The sequence below is a fragment of the Balaenoptera acutorostrata genome, chromosome 1 (genome assembly GCF_949987535.1).
Source record: "Balaenoptera acutorostrata chromosome 1, mBalAcu1.1, whole genome shotgun sequence".
Taxonomy (NCBI): domain Eukaryota; kingdom Metazoa; phylum Chordata; class Mammalia; order Artiodactyla; family Balaenopteridae; genus Balaenoptera; species Balaenoptera acutorostrata.
In genome coordinates, this window is record NC_080064.1 from 174,675,449 (window position 1) to 174,694,531 (window position 19,083).

General features: G+C 47.7%; 1 protein-coding gene across 6 annotated transcripts; it reads right to left on the reverse strand.

Annotated features, from left to right (window-relative positions):
* Nucleotides 1-6: 6 nt before the first annotated feature.
* Nucleotides 7-18,264, reverse strand: PFKFB2 (6-phosphofructo-2-kinase/fructose-2,6-biphosphatase 2). Of its 6 annotated transcripts, XM_057544669.1 has the most exons (16): nucleotides 18,053-18,264; nucleotides 17,553-17,647; nucleotides 16,239-16,346; nucleotides 9,061-9,186; nucleotides 8,448-8,544; nucleotides 7,954-8,020; nucleotides 7,748-7,822; nucleotides 7,324-7,380; nucleotides 6,302-6,426; nucleotides 4,298-4,505; nucleotides 3,523-3,669; nucleotides 2,658-2,762; nucleotides 1,765-1,894; nucleotides 932-994; nucleotides 608-672; nucleotides 7-201 (listed from the first exon to the last, which is right to left on the reverse strand). In XM_057544669.1, the coding sequence occupies exons 3-16, from the start codon at nucleotides 16,324-16,326 to the stop codon at nucleotides 145-147; spliced, it is 1,410 nt and encodes a 469-aa protein (XP_057400652.1). In that variant the 5' UTR covers nucleotides 16,327-16,346; nucleotides 17,553-17,647; nucleotides 18,053-18,264; the 3' UTR covers nucleotides 7-144. The 6 variants fall into 6 exon arrangements, with proteins under 6 accessions (XP_057400652.1, XP_057400673.1, XP_007171617.2 ...); XM_057544690.1 differs by lacking the exon at nucleotides 8,448-8,544 and having other exon boundaries at nucleotides 18,053-18,263; XM_007171555.3 differs by lacking the exon at nucleotides 18,053-18,264 and having other exon boundaries at nucleotides 17,443-17,565.
* Between the last annotated feature and the right edge of the window lie 819 nt (nucleotides 18,265-19,083).

Genomic DNA, 19,083 nt, shown 5'->3' on the forward strand with positions numbered 1-19,083 from the left:
ATTGGAAACGAGGGACACCACACAAATGAAAGCCAAGCCAGAAGCTCACTCATAAACCACAGCAGCCTCCTGCACTCCTGCTCCTCTGCAGATGGGGTCTCTCCTAAGACGTGGGCCACGGCCTGGTCCCCCAGCCCCGGGAGACTAAAGGTTGTAGGGGTAGAAGCTCCTTGAGCACCATACTTCAAAGCAGGAAAGAGGCTCAAAGAAAGGAAGGGGGTTATTTAAGATCACACAGATTACCAGGACAGACCTAGGAACAACCCTATACCTCCTGACCCCAGCTTACAGGCACCTCTGGATCCTCCTTTCTAAAGGGAGTGCTTTCTGGGGGGAAGATTTGCATTTCACTTCTGCCAAACACTTTCCATAGTTCATTGGATTTCCAAGAGCCAATCTGCAAGGTTAAGACTCAGGAAAGAGATACTGATTTTAAAAAATAGTAATTCCAACATCTCTTCTTTTTGGAAGTAAGCAAACTACATGGGACATGAGTTCTGGATCGGTTTTCCTTTTGTACATAAAAGGAACCCAGTCTCTCGGTGTCAAAGGTTCAAAGACTCGAAGTGATGGGGAACCAGCATGTCATCCGTGGGAAAATACTTACAGTTGGCTTGTCACGGTGAGTGTTCACAGCCTCCACGTTAAGTTTAATTGTTTCCACTTTGCACCCTGAGAAAACAGAGGAAAGTGGAGAGGGCTTCAGGAAAAAAGCTCAAAGAAAAATTCCTTAGTTTCAGTATGGTAATAAAAGAACATATATATTCCCAAATACATACATACATCCCTTTAAAAATGGAAGGCACTGATGGAACTTCCCTGGTATATACAGGTGAGGAAGTCGAACTTCTAGGCAAACTTCAGAGAAAATTCAAAAATCCTGACCTTCCTCTATCCCCACCTCCTGCCCAGCTCCTAGGCTCATAGTTACCGTAGGCCACAGGAGTAAGTTTGAAGATGGTATGGAGAGGGCACCTCAGGTACGGTAGCTCATCTGAAAGCAGAAAGACCAGGTAGAGGAAGTCTCAGTATTATGAAGCAAGGTCAAGTTAGTGGAAGAGAGCATCTAAGGCGCTCCTGAGTTTTCTTTACCCTGACCTGGAGTTAGACATCTCCTCCTCTAACCCCACAGACAATTATCAACATAGCCTCCAAGGAAGACACCCAAGCTACTTAGTGGCTAAGAAAGGAAAAAAGCCCACTTTAGATCCTTCCCTGCAGGCAAAACAAGCGTAAGTGCCGCAGCCAGGGTCCCACAGAAGGGAAGACTGGGGCATCATGGGTACACCAAAGGTCAACCTGCAAGCTTCCCAGCAGCTCAGGTAGATCAGGAAGGGAAGGGAGGGGAGTATCCGAGAAGACAGCAGCACTTCCTTATTGCTCTCCCCAGAAACCGTCTACCCTGAATCCAAAGGATGAAGATGCTTCTAAGATTATCACCCTCCTAGTAGCCCAAGTAACAAGCCGGGAACGTTCAACCACTTTTCTAATGCTGCCAGGAGTGTTAGCGCAGTGCTGCCCCTTTAGCCAGGCAGGACCAAGAGCTAAAGCAGCAGCTGCTGTCCACTGGGGGTTTTTGCACCAGCAGAGTAAATTCAGCAAGTAGTTGGCCCAGTGGCTGCTGGGAGCCCCACACTGCTGCCTGAAGAATGTACTCTGATTTGAGTGGAAGAGGGGGAGGTCTCGTTGCCAGGGATCCTGGTGCCACCCCAAGTCCAGCCCCCTCCCTGTGGATGTGTCCCCGGCCCTTCCCTCCAACGGCACCTGCACCCTTGTCCAAGAAGTAGGCCAGGAGGCAGCGCATGACAGCCTGGTGGGAGATGACGAGGACGTTGCCCTGACGCTCCAGCTCCATGATGACAGGCTCCAGCCGCTGCACCAGGTCCTGGTACGACTGTGGGGGAAGTGGGGCGGGCTGGTAGGAGGCGCAAGCTGGCAGCCAAGTCGGTGGCTGGGTCCAGAGTTAAGAGGCCGCTTCTCCTTTCTCCCCAGCTGGCTTTCCTCCTGGAGGTTTGGCGCCTTCGTGTCGCCTGCTAACCACCCGCAGCCCTGCTATCTCTTGAGAATATTCAGACTTTTCAAGAGCAATGTTCAGACCGAGAAAATTGCAGGTCAAGAAGAGAAAATCTGAATGCAGCCTGTGGGGTTCTTTTTCTCTCGACAGAATAGGCAAGAGTGTAAGGCAACAAAGGCTCCTAGGGATTTCCTAGACCCCTGTTGTTTTGTTTTATTTACCTTTGCCTCACACCCCTAGACTATGAAGCCACTTGGACCAGCAAGCAGCCTTAAACACCGCAGATGAGAGGAAAATCATTCATATCCCATATATTTACTTGGGGCCTATACCTGCTTGGGTGGGGGTGGAATGAAAAAAAAAAAAGAAGTTAAAAAAGACCATGCTGATTCTAAAATATACTCAGCAACAGAGGCTATCTTGTTACCCTTTCTCTGGAGATCTTAACAAATCAATGAGGCATCGGACTGCCGACTGCCAGAGCTGAATTAAACACAGCAGGCCCCAAAGGTAGGAAGAGAAACTAAATGATGCCTTAAGTACCCTTTCTCGGTCCCCAAACTCACATTCAGTCCTTCCCCAAAATTAAAGCTAAGCCCCTAGCAAAGGGTGGGGCAGTCACCCCTCGTGAGGGAAATCTCACCTCCCCTCCAGGATATCGATACAGATATTTCTCTTCATCTCGAAGCGCAAACTCGTCTGGGTACTGCTCCTTTATCTCCGCATAAGTCATCTCCTCGCACACGCCCTGCAGGAGTCACACGGCTGGAAGAGGCGAACTGGACCCACACAGCCCCCCAAATGAAAAGGCGGCCGTAAAGAATATTAGTTATTCGTGCCAGGCACTGGGCTGGCTCCCTTCATGCACTGCAACTGACCGACTAGCAGGGTGAGGGCCACTGGGAGAGGGGGCCGCCTCTCTAGCTTAAGCTGCCGCTTTCTCCTACTGCTGTGGGGAACTCAGAGGTCAAGAAAAGTCAGCAGGATAAAAGGAACAGGAAGCAGGGAAGGAGGGGAAACTGAAGGCACTAGGGAATTCTTGTAGAAGGCATAAAAGGGTACAGAGGAAGGAAAGAAAAAGAAATGCCTACTTTTGCGTTCAAGGACACAGAAAGCCAAGAACAAATTGGAAAGGACTTTTCCAGAATAGCTGACCAGGTGGCCTAAACAGAAATTAAAGAAGTGAGTTGTCAGCTATCTCTTTTTCCTAGGAGGGAAATATATGAAGGATCCAAATGGAGCTTCACTCTCTCCAGGTGCCAGGGGCTAGGTCAAAAATTGGTTCAGGTCCCATCATTGGCACAGGTGTGTCAAGCAGGCAGGAAGCCCTGACTGGGGGTGCATTGTTCCCACTTATTCCCTAAACTGGCCATAGATTCAGCTTCCTCAAAGTCTCTACTTGGTGGTTCTAGTTTTCTAGATGAACGGCCCACATGGTGACTTCTGAGAGTTCCTGCCTGAATAGGAGACCCTTACTGGCTTTTTAGCCATCAGAGCTTCCTACTCACAGCATCGATCTCATTCAGAATCTTCCACTGCTCATAGGTCACCCCCAGAGATTCAGCGGTCTGGATAGTCCTCTTCAACTGACTTGTCCACACTTTGAGGTCTGCTAGCTCCTGTTCCTCCAGAAACTTCCTTAGAGCCTGGGCAAACTGGGGTGTGAAATAAAAATTTTAAAAGAAAACACACACACAGGGAATTCCCTGTTGATCAGTGGTTAGGCCTCCACGCCTCCACTGCAGGGGACGCGGGTTCGATCCCTGGTCAGGGGAACTAAGATCCTGCAAGCCGCGCGTGGCACAGCCAAAAAAAAAGAAAGAAAGAAAGGAAATACAGACACAGACACACATAGACACACACAGACACACACACACACACACACACACACACACACACACACAGAGGACCGTTAACTCAGCCTAAAAAGGACAATGTGCATGACCCCAGTCAAACTCTGAAAGGTGCTACATAGTTATAATAAACCCAAGAGGAAATGAACTTTAACCAGAGCACCCTGTACCATGCTGAGCATACAAGTTGAGCCCAATAAATATGTGATGGCTGAATGATCACAGCAGAAATGGTTCCAAGTTACGCACCCTTCAATGCAGAGCTAGAATCAGTAAACAAGAAAATGTCTCTTTACTTGTTTGACTATCTGAAACCACAGCCTAAACCCCAGTAGGATTCAGTAAGAAGTAAGGGGATCAAAGAGATGACATCCACCATGCCCTTCTAACTCTAAGCCTGGGAAATCCAGCCTGCTGGCTAACTACTCACCTGTTTTCCCCGCACTGAGAGGCCTGAGTCACCCCCAATCTTCCCCAAGAGATTGAACTCGCTCTCTCCGTGCCGGCAAAGGTAAATGGTGCGAGGATGGACATGGATATTCATGAGGTAGTAGACGATCTTGCTCTGGATGTAGTCCTGGACTTTGTTCACTAGAAATCGCTGGCCCACGTTTATCACCTTGATGAAAGAAAGATCCCTGGAACAGAGCAGGAAAAAAAAAAAAAAAAAAAAATCCCCTGGGTATGAAAATCTGAGGATAACAGGAGGAGGGGAAAGGATCTGTATAGTTACTTGCAGGCTCCCAGCAGCTCTTCTGCCTCTCCTGCCACACCCCGACCCAGATGTAAGGAACCAAATGGAAAGAGATGGAGCGCTCCTCAGAACCAAGACGCAGTAAACTTTCCTGAACTTCTCGTCAGGCAGTACCATTTCCTCAGTGTCTACACTGTGCCAGGCACTGTAGCTAAGTTAGATAAACAGAATTCAGGCTTCCCCTCAGGGGCTAGACTAGATGACCTGAAGATTTTGCTAACCCTGAAGTTTGTTGAGAAGCATAGCGCCCACCTGAGGCGGTCAAGACGGAGTCAGAGTATGGCATCGGCCAGCGGGGAGGGGTGAGGAGGGGGGTGCAGAACCATAGACAGAGATCTCTGTGCGTTCCCCCCCATCTACATAAATCAAGTTTCTCTCAAAGGCACTCACATAGACTGTTTGCTTTGTGGCCATCATGGAATTGTTCTCACTATAAAAATAATAAGTGTTTATTCCAAAAAAAATTTTTTTAAGAAAGAATGATGTAAATAAAAATTACCCATAACCCTACCACCAGAGGTAACATCTATACACACACACACACACACACACACATTCTTCTACAATATTTTTCTATGTAGGACTTTGGGCTAAATGAAGAATATACTATTATGCCATATCTAGGGCAGTGGTTTTCAACTTCTGTATTAAGAAACACCTCCAAACACTAACATTGTGGGCAACATACTTGAAGGAACTGAAAGACTCGAAAGATGAAGCAGACCACTGAAGCAATTTAACAGTGGCTATGCACACTGTCTTGCCATTTGCTTGGCTTCAGGGCTGTATTCTTATCTGACTAGAGCTGTACTGACTGCATGCTTTTTCAAAGGCCACCTTCTCACAGGTCTCCCTGTGCACATGTCATTCTTCAACATGGTCTTGGCATCTTGCTACGGCTCTTTTCGTTCACACACATCAAGTTAACCTGTGTTCTATGCCACACTGCTGATAGGCACTGCCATAGTAAGTAATATCTAAAAAACCACTTAAATATATATATTTATATATGCATACACATGTACAATATATTGTTTTATGCAAAATAAATTTACATATTATGTTATTTTACATATGGAATATATGCACATATATTCATATGTATTACTATATATTTTTATACATGTACATATATATATATATACCTATACACACACACAATAAACTTTAAAAATTGATCAAAAACTGATGACATACCTCTAAGGGGTGTCCTACAACACCCTAATTCAAAACTACTGATCTAGAGCAGTGGTTCTCAACAGGGGGTGATTTTGCTCCCCAGGGGACATTTGGCAAAGTCTGGAAACCTTTCTGGTTGTCACAGCTTGGGAGTGCTACTGGTACCTAGTGGGCACAGGTCAGGGATGCTGCTAAAGACAGCTACAGAGCACAAGACAGTCCCACAGCACAGAACTATCCAGTTCAAAATGTCAATCATGCTAAGGTTGAGAAATCATGCTCTAGAGGATAGACCAGAAGAACTCAGGATAAAAACCACTCCAGTTTTCAGGTATAAGATTCAATCTGCCTAGAGGCCACAAATCCATACCTCGTTTCCCTGGAATGATGTAAACAGAGGTCTGGATTGTCAGAGGGAAGTCTAGGGACGAGGGGAGAAAGGCTCTTTTCTCAAATGAGACCCCTGCCTCAGGCCCTTCAAACCTTGGCCTTAAACCTTACTTGTCATAGTTGTCTGGGTCAAGGGGTTGATAGGTGACTTTGTAGCACTCAATTCTCTTTAGGAAGTCCTCCATCACATTCTCCCTGTTCCTTTCAGGGTAGTCAGGGCTCGACACCTTTACCTCCTGGAATCACAGGGAGAGCAGGGCCTAGTCAGAGGTCTGCCCTTAACAGCCCTCCTGCCAACAGCCACTGCTAAATAAAGAAAAGGAAGGCCATAGAAGTGGCCTTTCACTGGAGCATTGGCAATCCCCATTCACTGAGCAACCCCTCCCTGTCCTGTGACCCTGGCAACCAAGAAGGGAAAGACAACTGGGGAGTCATGTGCCTGCCCTTGGCTGAAGGACAGAGGCAGTCACGCAGCTGAAGCAGTTCTTGGGCCCCAATCCTTTTATGTACCTTCCTGGGAAAACAGAATGGGATTCAATTTCTCCCCAAGGGCAATGAGAACAGGGTGCTTGATCTGATACACAGCTGACTCAGACCAGACACCTCTTCAGCAAGTTCCCACACTGCTGGGAGAGCACCACCATGACACAGTGCATGCATATCCACTCAGCACAGCCCAGCACAGCCATCAGATGGGCATGGGCATAAGCTGTGACCACACACAGCACGAGATGCTCAGTGCATAGAATGCTGACCTCAATATTAGACAAGTGGTGGGCAGATGACCTTCCTATAAGGTGGCCCTCACAGATAATGAAGAGTCTGATCTATTCTAAGAACATACCTAGGTCTCAACATCTAGCTAATACCCAGAACACAGGGCCAGGGCTCCTACAGTTTAAGTTTGGCCTCTGTTCAACAGCTATTTCTTACTTTCTTCCTCAAAGCCTCTTTCTTTTCCCAAGGGAAGAGTGTGGAAGTACAAAACGGTGTTCTGGCAGATCGAAAAGATCACCCTGTGTTGTTAAACATGTCTATTTCTCTCTTTCTTTAGCGGGTTGACTCCCCACCCCACCTACACCAACACACACACAAGGCATAAAGAGGTGGTGGTGTGAGGGGATGTCACCCACCAGGATGTTAGCAGCAATGACATCGGGATCATCGCAGACGGATTCCACAAAGAACACCTGGCCAGGGAGAGAAGGCAGTGATCAATGAGTCAGTAATGGCCAGGCTGTTAATTAAGAGCACACGCTCATATCTGCTCCACCAGAGCCACCACATCCCCTGGGATTTTCTTTCATGAAAGTGGCCTTCAAGGCCTCTTCATTTAAAAATAGCTCTTACCACATCCCCAGGGCCTCATACATACAGGCTAAGGAGCTGAGAAAGGACCTGAAAGAAAACACTCAAGGACTGGCGGTGACTCACCAAGAGGAGAGAATCAGATGTCCAATCCTGTCCTCACCCACCAGAGTCAAACAGATCTGCGTGTCCCTCCTAACTCCCCACCTCCACTCACCCCTCCTCCTCCAGCTTGGAGGCAGATTCTACCTTGAAGGAATTCTCCTCGGCAAAGTTCAAAATCAAGGCCCTCCTCTCTCGAGTGGTATTGGTAGCATCAAACACCTGGGAAGAGAGCCCACAAGACAGATGAACGGGGACCGAGAAATGAAATCCCACCAAGGCGGACCCAAGGTGCGGCGGTGCACCAGGCTGCTGAAAGGGGGGAGACGGGGGAGGAGGCAGGTGAGGCTTACCGCAATCTGCCCACTGTCCTCCGTGAGATACGCCTTCACATCCTCCAGCGCCACCAGAGCACACTGTCTGCCAAGAGAACAGAGGAATCAGCCAGAGGACTGGGCCGGGGCCAAGCTCGGGCACAGCCAGAGACATGAACAGCAGGGATGCCACAGGGATCACGCGCCTTCCTGTTCAGTTTCCCCACTGATCAAAAATTTTCCCTAATTAGACCTTTCAACTTGCCCATTGAGATTTTTCTACCATCCTATATCTTTCCTCTTCCCCTGTCCCATGCACGTGTCTTACCCCTCTGGAGGCTTAGCCTACAAGCACACATGCAACTTTCGGAGCCCTGTTCTACCCACCCAAGCCCACGGTGAGCTGCCCAGCAGATAACTTCCACTCAAAATCCCCACAAGATATTTACTGAAAGGAAAACCAAGCCCCATCACATCCAGTCTCATGACGGCCAAGAAAGAGCTGGCCTGGCAGTCAGGCCTAGAAGACTCACTTGCGTATCTTCATGGCCTCCTCGTTGTCATGCCGGAAGAAGTCATAGGACTTATAGGACTTGACCGCTTGACGCCGATACACCCCAAGATTAAACACTGCAGAAGACACCCATACCCTTCAGCAGTGAAACAATACGATGTCCCAAAGGGGACTTCTTGGTCTAATGTCAGAGTGGCCAAGGGGATGAAAAAAGCACCATGGTATGTTGGAAACAACACCAGATTAAGAATCAGGTTAAGTTCAAGTTCTGACTTACTAGAATTTGGACAAGTCTTAAACTGTCTGACTTTCAATTTCCTCAGCCATTTTGGCTATTCCACATGGATACTGCTAGATAATGTAGATGTAAGGGCTTTGGAAATGTAAAGCTCTATACTCATTTAATTCTGAATACTCCTATCAAAGGCATTGTCCCCAAACTAGGCCAATTCAGCCAGGCCAGGAGGAACAAGTGTATGGACGGGGAATAAATCCAGTAAACCAGGAAGCAACCACCATCGCTGCCAGGAGCACCCTGTAACCTTAATGCCAGGGAGAATAAGTCTCCCAGAGACCTGTGAGGCCCAGGAACTGATCACTTCCTTTCCCAAGGAATGCATGTTTGCACCTACCTTTGGTGGGTACCCCAATCCAGTTGAGGTAGCGTGTGAGTTTCTTGGACACGTAGGTTTTGCCCCGGGCTGGTAAGCCAATCATAACAATGAGGGTTGGGGAGTTGGTCATGTAGGATGCCCACGCTAGAGGGAAATGGAACAGAACAAAACTAAATAAAGACGGGTCAAGTAAGGTTTGTGCACGGGGCTGGGACTTCATGCTCAGAATCTGGTTTGATCCTCATACACCTCAATGAGGCCAGGGTCCAGGAGGACTGGAAAGGCAAACCGAGGAGATACCGGGTAAACCCTCCTAAAAGACAGTCAAAGGGTCATGTAGACTTCCAGAAAGTACCCAAACTAAGACATGTCTTTCCCACTTGTCCAAGGTCTTCACGGAGGTGCACAAGATGGAAAGAGAAAAAAAAAGTGGCCAGGATTAGAAAGACAGTAACCATAGCATCTTCCTTAGCATGAGAGTATCTAGTGACACGGGAGTGATACAGCCATGAAAGAAAGTCTCAGGCCTGGAGATTCTACCAGTGCAGCACTGAGCCAGCTCCTATAACAGATCCAACAGAGTTTCTATCCTGAGGATCCCATCTATCCCTTCAGAGCCACAGGCAAGAGTTTGCGCACCGAAAAAAGAGCCTGGCCTTAAACTGTTTTGGCCTTTGTGCTCAGGCCACTGAGTTTAAGCCAGAACTTCTAAACCATTTAGATGGTGTCAACGCCTACCTGACACAGGTTCTGACTAGACCTCAGGAAGCTTCGTGGTAAAGCTGGCCCACAAGGGCATCCCAGCCAGTCTGCCTCAAAGGCCCAAGTAAAAGCAAGACAGTTTAAAAAGCAGGAATAGCCATTGGTCCGCCCTTCTTTAGAAAACAATTGATTTCAGGAATGCTCATTTACAGAGACAGATCTCACTGGGCAGCTGGGGGCAAACTAGATGCTCAGAGGCCAGGTGACTTGCCTAAGGACACACAATGAGTCATGGGAAGGGCTGGCCCTAGAATCCTGATCTTGTGCTTCCTCGGCAGCTTTTCTCCATGAAAAGAGCCTCTGATTCCTCATCAGCTTGCTCACAGGGGCTGGCCCCTTCCTGTGCATCCTGCCACGGCGGAGGGGTGGGAGAGTGCCCTGCAAGCTGCCAGCCACGTTCCTGGGGCCAAGACCCACACTGAGGTCACCTGGGAGGGCTCAGATGCGAAAGGAGGGAGGCCCTGTGTGCAGATGGGAAAGAACCACTTTCGCCTTCGTCTTCCCAGCACTGCTTTCCAGAAGGTGCCCCACAAGTAGTTGCTGCTCCTCTTCCCTGGGACAAGGTGACCCTGTCAGGCTAAGAAACAATTCAGCAAAACTGGGGTACTTGGATGGGAACGTCATCCTTTATTTTTTGAGAAGGGAATGTAAAAAGATCTCAGTGGAGAAGTGGGCAGAGGGGTGTGGGTAGAGAACAGACCTTGGAAGGAAGAGAGTTTCCTAGGGGTGTTTGGCAAGAAGTACCCAGAAGCCAAACAGGGCCCTGGTGGTGAAGGAGGGGTGGATGCCCAGACTTGGGGTCAGAGGGGTTGGCTTTTAGTCCTTTACCTACTATGCACATGGAAAATTCCTGGGCCTGAGCAGGAGACCGTCCAAGGTAGGCAATGAGCAACAGAAGTGATTTTCATCTCTGTCCAAACAGGGAGCACAAAGACAAGCAAACGCCATGCTGCAGCCTCGGCTGGTGTTAATGCCTGATCTCTGACCCCTAACAGACAGATCAGCTGCCTCAGGTTTCAGGAGTGAAATCCTCCTGAGTCTTCACTTTCTCCAGCCCAGCACTGCACTCTTCTCAATCACCATGGCTTGGCTCATTACCTGCACTTCTAGTACTGCTTGGTCCACACCTTCCAGCCCATTAGGCACTTCTCCCAAAGGTCCTGTTATCCTCCCTCAAGCTGAAAATGAACTGATACTTGGGAGACGCTCTGAGGCTGACCAGGGAACCAGCTGCTCCATGTTTACCAAACTGGACAGAGAGTTCTAAGAACAAAAGAAAACACAGGCCACCAAGGGCTCCCCACGGTGGCCCCCAGCACCATACCTCCCACCTCTGCCCACAACACACCCACACACACCTGCTGCAACCAGCGCTGCTCAATTTCCGAAGGACAAAACTAAACCACACTTCCTATCTCAAATTGCCACATGGGCAAAACTAGGTACATTCTGTTCTGCCTGTTAAAAAACAAAGCCATCGGGCTTCCCTGGTGGCGCAGTGGTTGGGAGTCTGCCTGCCAATGCAGGGGACACGGGTTCGCGCCCTGGTCTGGGAGGATCCCACATGCCACGGAGCAACTAAGCCCGTGAGCCACAACTACTGAGCCTGTGCGTCTGGAGCCTGTGCTTCGCAACAAGAGAGGCCGCGATAGTGAGAGGCCCGCGCACCGCGATGAAGAGTGGCCCCCGCTTGCCACAACTAGAGAAAGCCCTCGCACAGACACGAAGACCCAACATAGCAATCAATCAATCAATCAATCAATAAAATCTTAAAAAAAAAAACAAAAAAAAACCAAAGCCATCACCACCTTAATTTGAACAGTAGACACTTTATGCTGATTAATTTTGGAGACAATGTAACTTACCCCTTGACAAATAATGGAAAGCTGTTTCAATCCTGAAATTCTCTTCTACTTTTTTTTTTTTTTTTTTTTAATAAAGCAGGTAGGCTTTTTTTTTTTTTAATTTATTTTTGGCTGTGTTGGGTCTTCGTTTCTGTGCGAAGGCTTTCTCTAGTTGCGGCAAGTGGGGGCCACTCTTCATCGCGGTGCGCGGGCCTCTCACTATCGTGGCCTCTCTTGTTGCGGAGCACAGGCTCCAGACGCGCAGGCTCAGTAGTTGTGGCTCACGGGCCCAGTTGCTCCGCGGCATGTGGGATCTTCCCAGACCAGGGCTCGAACCCGTGTCCCCTGCATTGGCAGGCAGACTCTCAACCACTGCGCCACCAGGGAAGCCCTCTTCTACCTTCTTTACACAAGGCTGAACTCACTTTCTCAATCTTAAACTTATTTTCCCTTCATAAACACACTTCGAGGCAACGAAGGTGTGATAACTTCCCTTCTGTGGACAGAAAACCTCAAGCCCAGAAAAGGGAAGAGCTTGGCCCACAGTCCCTCAGTAGAAAGTCAAGGTCAGGGCTCTGCCCAGACTCCTGGTTTCATGACTGCCCAATCAGTCCTAGTAACCAGCTCTTGTCAGCACCTGACAAAAGGGAGCCATGTGGCCAGCATAACTCTGCTCTCTAATCTAAACCTGAAGGGTGGTCTAGAAGGCCAATGGTTCCCGGCTTTCTCATGACCAAGTCATCTTCCACTTTTTGTTCTAAACAGCCCCAATATTTTGAAATATGCTACCCTTTAAAGTGTGCTTCATTAGTAGTATCTTCTTTTTATTCATCAGAAGTCATAAAACTGCCAATTATGTCCTGCCGTTTGACTGATAAGCATAACATATCGAAGTTCTGCAGCCAAACGCTAAGAAAGTTAATGTTTTAGTTAATCGTCGAAGCTATAGTTTAATGCCCAATTTCTATCACGTGCTTTGAAATATTAAAAACAGCTAACAATATAGAACTTTTGAGGGATGCTGATCAATGTTTCAAAGGTGTCTATCTTTCCTCCTGTTATTTCTTTTTTTTTTTTTTTTTTTAAAGGAATTCCTTTATTTTTATTATTTATTTATTTATTTATGGCTGCGTTGGGTCCTCGCCTCTGTGCAAGGGCTTTCTCTAGTTGCGGCAAGCTGGGGCCACTCTTCATCGCGGTGCGCGGGCCTCTCACCATCACGGCCTCCCTTGTTGCGGAGCACAGGCTCCAGATGCGCAGGCTCAGTAATTGTGGCTCACGGGCCCAGCCGCTCCACGGCATGTGGGATCCTCCCAGACCAGGGCTCGAACCCGTGTCCCCCGCATCGGCAGGCGGACCCTCAACCACTGCGCCACCAGGGAAGCCCTCCTCCTGTTATTTCTGTAGGGAAAGCTGCTAGCACAAACAGGGAAAGGTGTATATGCAAGGATGCTCACTACAGCATTGTTTGTGATGGTGGAAAATTGGAAACAATGTAAATGTCCATCAGGGAGAGGCTGGCATATCCACACAAGGCAATACCATGCAGAATGAAGTAAATTTGAACTTATCAACATGAAAAAAATGTCCAGAATATAGTTTAAAAAAAGTGTGTGGGAGGGGAATGGTAGAACAAAATATGTACAGTGTGGACCTACTTCCATTAATAGGATACACCAGAATAAGATTTTGGAAAGAATCAAACATAACAGGGACAGGAGAAATGGTGAGATTTTCTTGCTTTTTACTTTCTTTCTGTATTGTGTGAATTTTTCATGAACACGTATTGCTTTTATAATTAGGAGAAGGTTCATACAGGGACTTGTCTGTTCCAGACCTATTCAAAATATCAAAGAATAAAAGAAACAAAGAAGGAAAAGCATGTAGACCTTCCCTGCTACCCCTAATTCCTGCTTTCACTGAGCCCTGAAACCAGTTGTCTGAGCACCTTAAGGGCACCTCAGCCAGCACCACCCCCCTTCTCCCCCATCCCTGGAGCAGCTGAAATTCCAGTACTGCTCCTTTTGAGGTTCTGGCTCCCTAAAGACATTCTTCAGCCCTTGAGTTCAGGCACTTCCCAGAGTCAAAGTCAGCCAACAACAGGTATAATTAACAGCAATGGGATAACGGGTAAGCTATTAATAAAGCCACTGCTGGGTGTGAACACTAAGCAGCCCAAGAAGCCTGTTCCAAGATACAGGCAAATAACAGAGAGAAGGGAAATAAACTAACACATACTCTCATAGACTGTCACAGTCTCACAGTCCAACCACGAAAGGAGAAGAGAGGAGGGTAAATGAATGACGGTGGCTTCAGGATAACCCAGACACCTCCAGTGGGGGAGAAGAGGGTAGAACTTGGAAAGGAGAGATCAGGAATTAGAGTCTAGAGGAAGGAAAGAGACCTGGGATTACTGCTTCTTTGACTAATCAAAAGCCCTCGAGGCAAAAAAAAAAAATGCAAAAAAAGTTAGGAAGGCAGGTAGGAGAGTCCCATGGAGAAGAGAGCAGAACTAGAAGGACTGTCACTGAGCATTGTGCAGGGTCAGAGACTCCCACAGTTATCAACTCCCCCTGACCCCCAAACACCACCACCTGCTCTCTGCTCTTGTTGGGCTCAAGTGTCCTAGCAGCACGAGGGCACCTCTCTTTAAAGTGTGCATTCCATACCCCCAAATCTGGGTTACCATATTGTCAAACAAGAGGAGAAAACATTTTTTTACTGAAAATATAATTCTTCACAGGGCTCTTTTAAAAAGTGAGCTCCCAGCACAGCGTTTAGACTATAATTCAATCTATATATAATGTTTCAGGAACAAACACAACATGCAAATAGAGTCACCAGTGAAAAATAACACAGTTTAGCCACATGCCCAGTACTCTTCTAGGAGCTGTCCTGTATTTACTCATTCAATTCTCACATCACTCTGGGGAAAGATACTATTAGTAACCCCATTTTATCAAAAAGTAAACTGGGGCATGGGGCAGAAAAGCAACTTGGTTAAAAGCACACAGTTAGGCTTCCCTGGTGGTGCAGTGGTTGAGAATCTGCCTGCCAATGCAGGGGACACGGGTTCGAGCCCTGGTCTGGGAAGATCCCACATGCCACGGAGCAACTGGGCCCGTGAGCCACAACTACTGAGCTTGCGCGTCTGGAGACTGTGCTCCGCAACAAGAGAGGCCACGATAGTGAGAGGCCCGTGCACGGCGATGAAGAGTGGCCCCCGCTCGCCGCAACTAGAGAAAGCTCTCACACAGAAACGAAGACCCAACACAGCCAAAAATAAAAATAAAATAAACAAATAAATTAAAAAAAAAAACAACCCTATAGCAAATTGGAATTGTAGGGAAATTGCTTTTCCTTTAAAAAAAAAAAAAAAAGCACACAGTTATGAAGTAGTAAAACCAAGATTTGAACCCAGGCAGTCTGACTTCAGAGGCTGCACTCAAACGTCATGCTATACTAGTTATCTTCCACAGGGTGTTTGCCCTCAGTACCTGGCTTCCTGCCCTGGCAGAGAAAGAAGACCCTAATCATAGAGGTGTACCAACCCCAGTATCACACCCAAACAACCTGCCTCTGCTGCAGCCTCAACCCCAACAAGCCTCATCAGTGCTAGGTGAAAAGAGATGATCATCATTAATCATGAGACTGACAAGGGCATGACATCAAGGTTGAGACTCTGGGGAAAGCTTGAAACATGAGATGATTCCAGGTCTCATGCTGGTTGGCTGTTTCCACCTGCTGATATATATAACCACTGAAGTGAGAAGAACTGACTGATAGGGTTCCAGAGGAACCTGGAAGCTAACAAGAGTTAGCTTTCCTAGAGGTTCCCCAAAACATCTAGGGACCAACTGCTCAGGACCTTTTGGCCTGGGCTCTGCAGTCTTGCAGTCTATAAGGATGCTTAGGCATGCAGATGCATGGGGACAGGAAAGAACACTTCATCTCTCTGCAAACCCACCTGCTGTCTCTGTCTAAAAGATGGGCATGGAGATGCTCCTGTGAAACCCAGAGCAATGAACCTGCAGGGAAAATAGTTTGCAGAGTGTAAAGACTAAACCTGTGAGAAAGTAAGGTGACCAAGACATGGCGAGAAGTGAAATATCAGGGCCGATTCCCCTTAGGCCTGTAGAAATAAGCTACTGGTTCCTACCTGCAATTTCTGCTGTGAGCAGCACCCTCACAAAACTTAGCCCAAGAGATAAAGGGAAACTTAACAGTAGCAACCCCAAGGAATTCCTGCACCCTGCCACTCAGCCTTACTCACTGCATGTACAATAATACTGGCTCTAACTTTCAGCATCAATCAACTGTGCAGATTCCCCCAGAGTGGGGGAGACAGAGATTCAGTTAAAGAAAGCAGGAAGAAAATGCTGGGCTACACCAGCAGTCTAGCCCCAAGGACAGACATTTCACTGAGTCTACTTGTTTCAGAAAGGAACTTCCCCCGGTAGACTTTGTTTTAAATTCCCATGTCGAAGAACTATTTCTCACTCCCACCAAGCAGCAAAGTCTAGAATTACAACAATAGTCTCAAGATAAAATCCTGGGAGACAGCAGCCCCTCCTCTTTCCCAACACTCACAACATTTCTTCTCTGACATTCGGAGATTTGTTTTGGTTTCATAGTTGTTGTTGTTCTGTTCTGAGGAAGGGGCAGAATTCCCAGACATGGCAGCTCTTCAGGGGACGTCTGGAAGGGACAAAGGGGATGTAAGGAAGGGAAGGAAGGAAATATCCCTCAAAACACTCAAAAGAGGATCAGTGAGGTATAAGTGAAAAACCCTGGGCCAAGGGTCAAGTCCAGCCCTCCTTCTCCCAGTTAATAGCTACATGGCCTAGGATAAGTCATGAATGTCCCTAGCCCTCTGTTTCCTTATCTGTGAAGAGTTGCACCAGAACCCTGATCTATAATGCTGACTTAGGAGTTTACATTCACATGCATTATCTTCTTCAATCCTTCCAATAATCTCATAATAAAACAGATTTTGCTACCATTATTACTTCTCCCCATTTTACAGATTGAAAAACTGACATTTATCAAACTAAGTGGCTTATCCAAGTTCCTTCCTGACCTCAGATTCCAATTTAAGGATCTGGGGAGAGTAGTGGCAGCAGCTGGGGGTGGGATGGGTTGTGAATAGATCAAGTTCACTATCATAAAGTAATTGCAGTCCAATGGTAGAATTCAGTTCTGAAAAAAAAAAAAAATAAGTGGGAAAATCTCATACATGTTCCCTGAAGGAAAAACTGTAGCTGGACCCGGGGACAGCCCTAGCACGTCACTATTTCTCCTCTGGTGTTCTTACTCTCAAGCCCTTGTCCGCACCCTCTCTCCATCTATCTCCTAGCAAGCAGTCTACGGAAGAAACACTGGGAAGCAAAGAGGTGGTAAATAACTTCTCCAAGGTCACTTGCAGAATAAGGGGTAAGTCCTGACTCGAACGGGGGTAGGAGAGCCCCGAGTTCACTGCGCAAACCCAGACAAGGGACTCGTGAGGAAGGAAAGTCCTACCGCTTCAGGGACCTTGCACTGTTATTCCACTGACCACACAAATCCTCTAACTCACACGCCAGCTGCGGCTCTGGGCCCCTAAACGTCCGCACTCCGGGCGATGCCCGGGGGCCCACACTTCCCTGAAACAGCTAGGCTTCATCTTCCCGCACCTCATCAGGGTGCACGCAGCCCCCCTTCTCTCGCCCGCCTAACCCCTTCAAGGTGCTGTACAGCCGTCGCTCACCCTAGGATCCCTCCTAAGACCCCTCCGGGCTGTGGCCCCAGCACCTACCCGGTAACGCGACAGCCAGGAGCCGACACGGTGGCCGGGGTCCGGCACACCAGTCTCCGGCGAATCACGTGCCCCTGCCTGGCTCCGCCCACTCCCGCGTTGGCCCTCACCTGGAGAGAATCGTCCACCAATCGAGCGCCCGCAGGCTCCAGGGGGCGGGGCTCAAATCGGAATCGCTGTCGCTAGCTCCTGAAGAAGGTTGGAACTGTGAAGGAGAAAGATCACAAGCTCGCAAGTTTCCCAGCACTGTGGAGGTTGGTTACATCGTTGCTTGGCAACTAATAGGGCTGGGGGCGGGGTTAATAAAAAGCACGACTTTTTTCATACTCTCGCGAGAGTGAACTAGTAGACGTCTTGAAAGGGTGTGACTTTCTGGTGACGGAAAAAAATTTCGCGGAGATTAACGCTCTCCTCCCTGAATCCCAGCGGGACCTCTTTAGATCCATGAGCTGGAACGTAAGCTATAGAAGAGGCTTTGCTAGAGTAAACTACCAAAGTACTTAAGCTGATTACATCTTAGGGTGTCTGCGTATTCCCTTAGGTCAGACACTACTCTCATCGCTGAACCAGGGGCTTCCCTGGACCCATGCACATACTCCAGTGGACTTACCACCTTATTTATTCTCCCGCTTACCGCCCACGCTGTAACGTCTGTTATGGCCATCTTGAAGAACAAAAGAGGAAAATTGCTCCAGGAAAAAACTGGGTCATGAAAGTTTTGAAAAGATGTATAGTTTCCATATAACTTATGCAGAGGCAGATTTTTACAGTGGAGGTGAGTTTGCACATTTCAAGTGAACTTTTCACAGTTGCCCCCAGGCCCATTTGATGCTTGATTGTGGTGATAAACCCCCTCTACGCAGGGTAGGCTTTGCTGCTCTGGATCCAGGATAAAAAAAAGTACGAGTACATATTTCTTGGAAGAGAGGTAAATTCAGAGATGCTTTTATTCCTCTTTCACCTGGGGATTAAATTCATCCTTCAAAACAGCTCAAATAGTACCTCCTCTTTGAAGCTTTTTACAACTCCAGTATGTCACAGTTGCCCTCTCTGTGCCTATACAACTCCGTTTTATCCATTCAGCAAGTATTTACTGAGCACATATTTGCGAGGCACAGTCCTTTGTTTAGGGATACAGGGTTGAAAAGGGTCACATAATCTAGCATTATCACGTTGCTATGAAATTCAGTGGTTATGTGTCCTTTACACCCCACCCTCTCTCTCCATTACGTGAGTAATTTGCCATTTTGAAGGCAGGAATGGAGTCGTCTTGGTATTTGTATACCTAGGTCCTGAACTGGAATCTGGATGACACGTGTTGGCCTTCTTCATTCCTCCTCCTTATACTGCCACCACCTCCTGAATGTAGCAATTGCCCTCAGACCAGATGCTGACCTCATATTGCGGTTTCTGATGTGGCAAATGGACGTTTTCAAGTTACAGTCTCATGGAGGTGGAAAGGCCAGTCTGCCGGCCCCCTTAACCTCAATGAGTCAATGTTTGCTGCAGCCATGAGTCTAGCCACGAGTATTTGTCTTTAACTGGTCATTTGAGTCACAGACCATTCTTGGCATTCGTTTGCATTCCGAACTATGATTCTGTTTCTCCCGGTGTAGTTTGGAAGCCCCAATTTAATAATTT

Excerpts from the sequence above, each read along its gene's own strand:
- PFKFB2 (XM_057544669.1), bottom strand. The coding sequence starts at position 16,326 with ATGTCTGGGAATTCTGCCCCTTCCTCAGAACAGAACAACAACAACTAT. Across the intron at positions 2,763-3,522 it reads TTCTGAATGAGATCGATGCT|GGCGTGTGCGAGGAGATGAC; the intron begins GTGAGTAGGAAG and ends TGACTCCTGCAG. Across the intron at positions 673-931 it reads ACTTACTCCTGTGGCCTACG|GGTGCAAAGTGGAAACAATT; the intron begins GTAACTATGAGC and ends CTGTTTTCTCAG.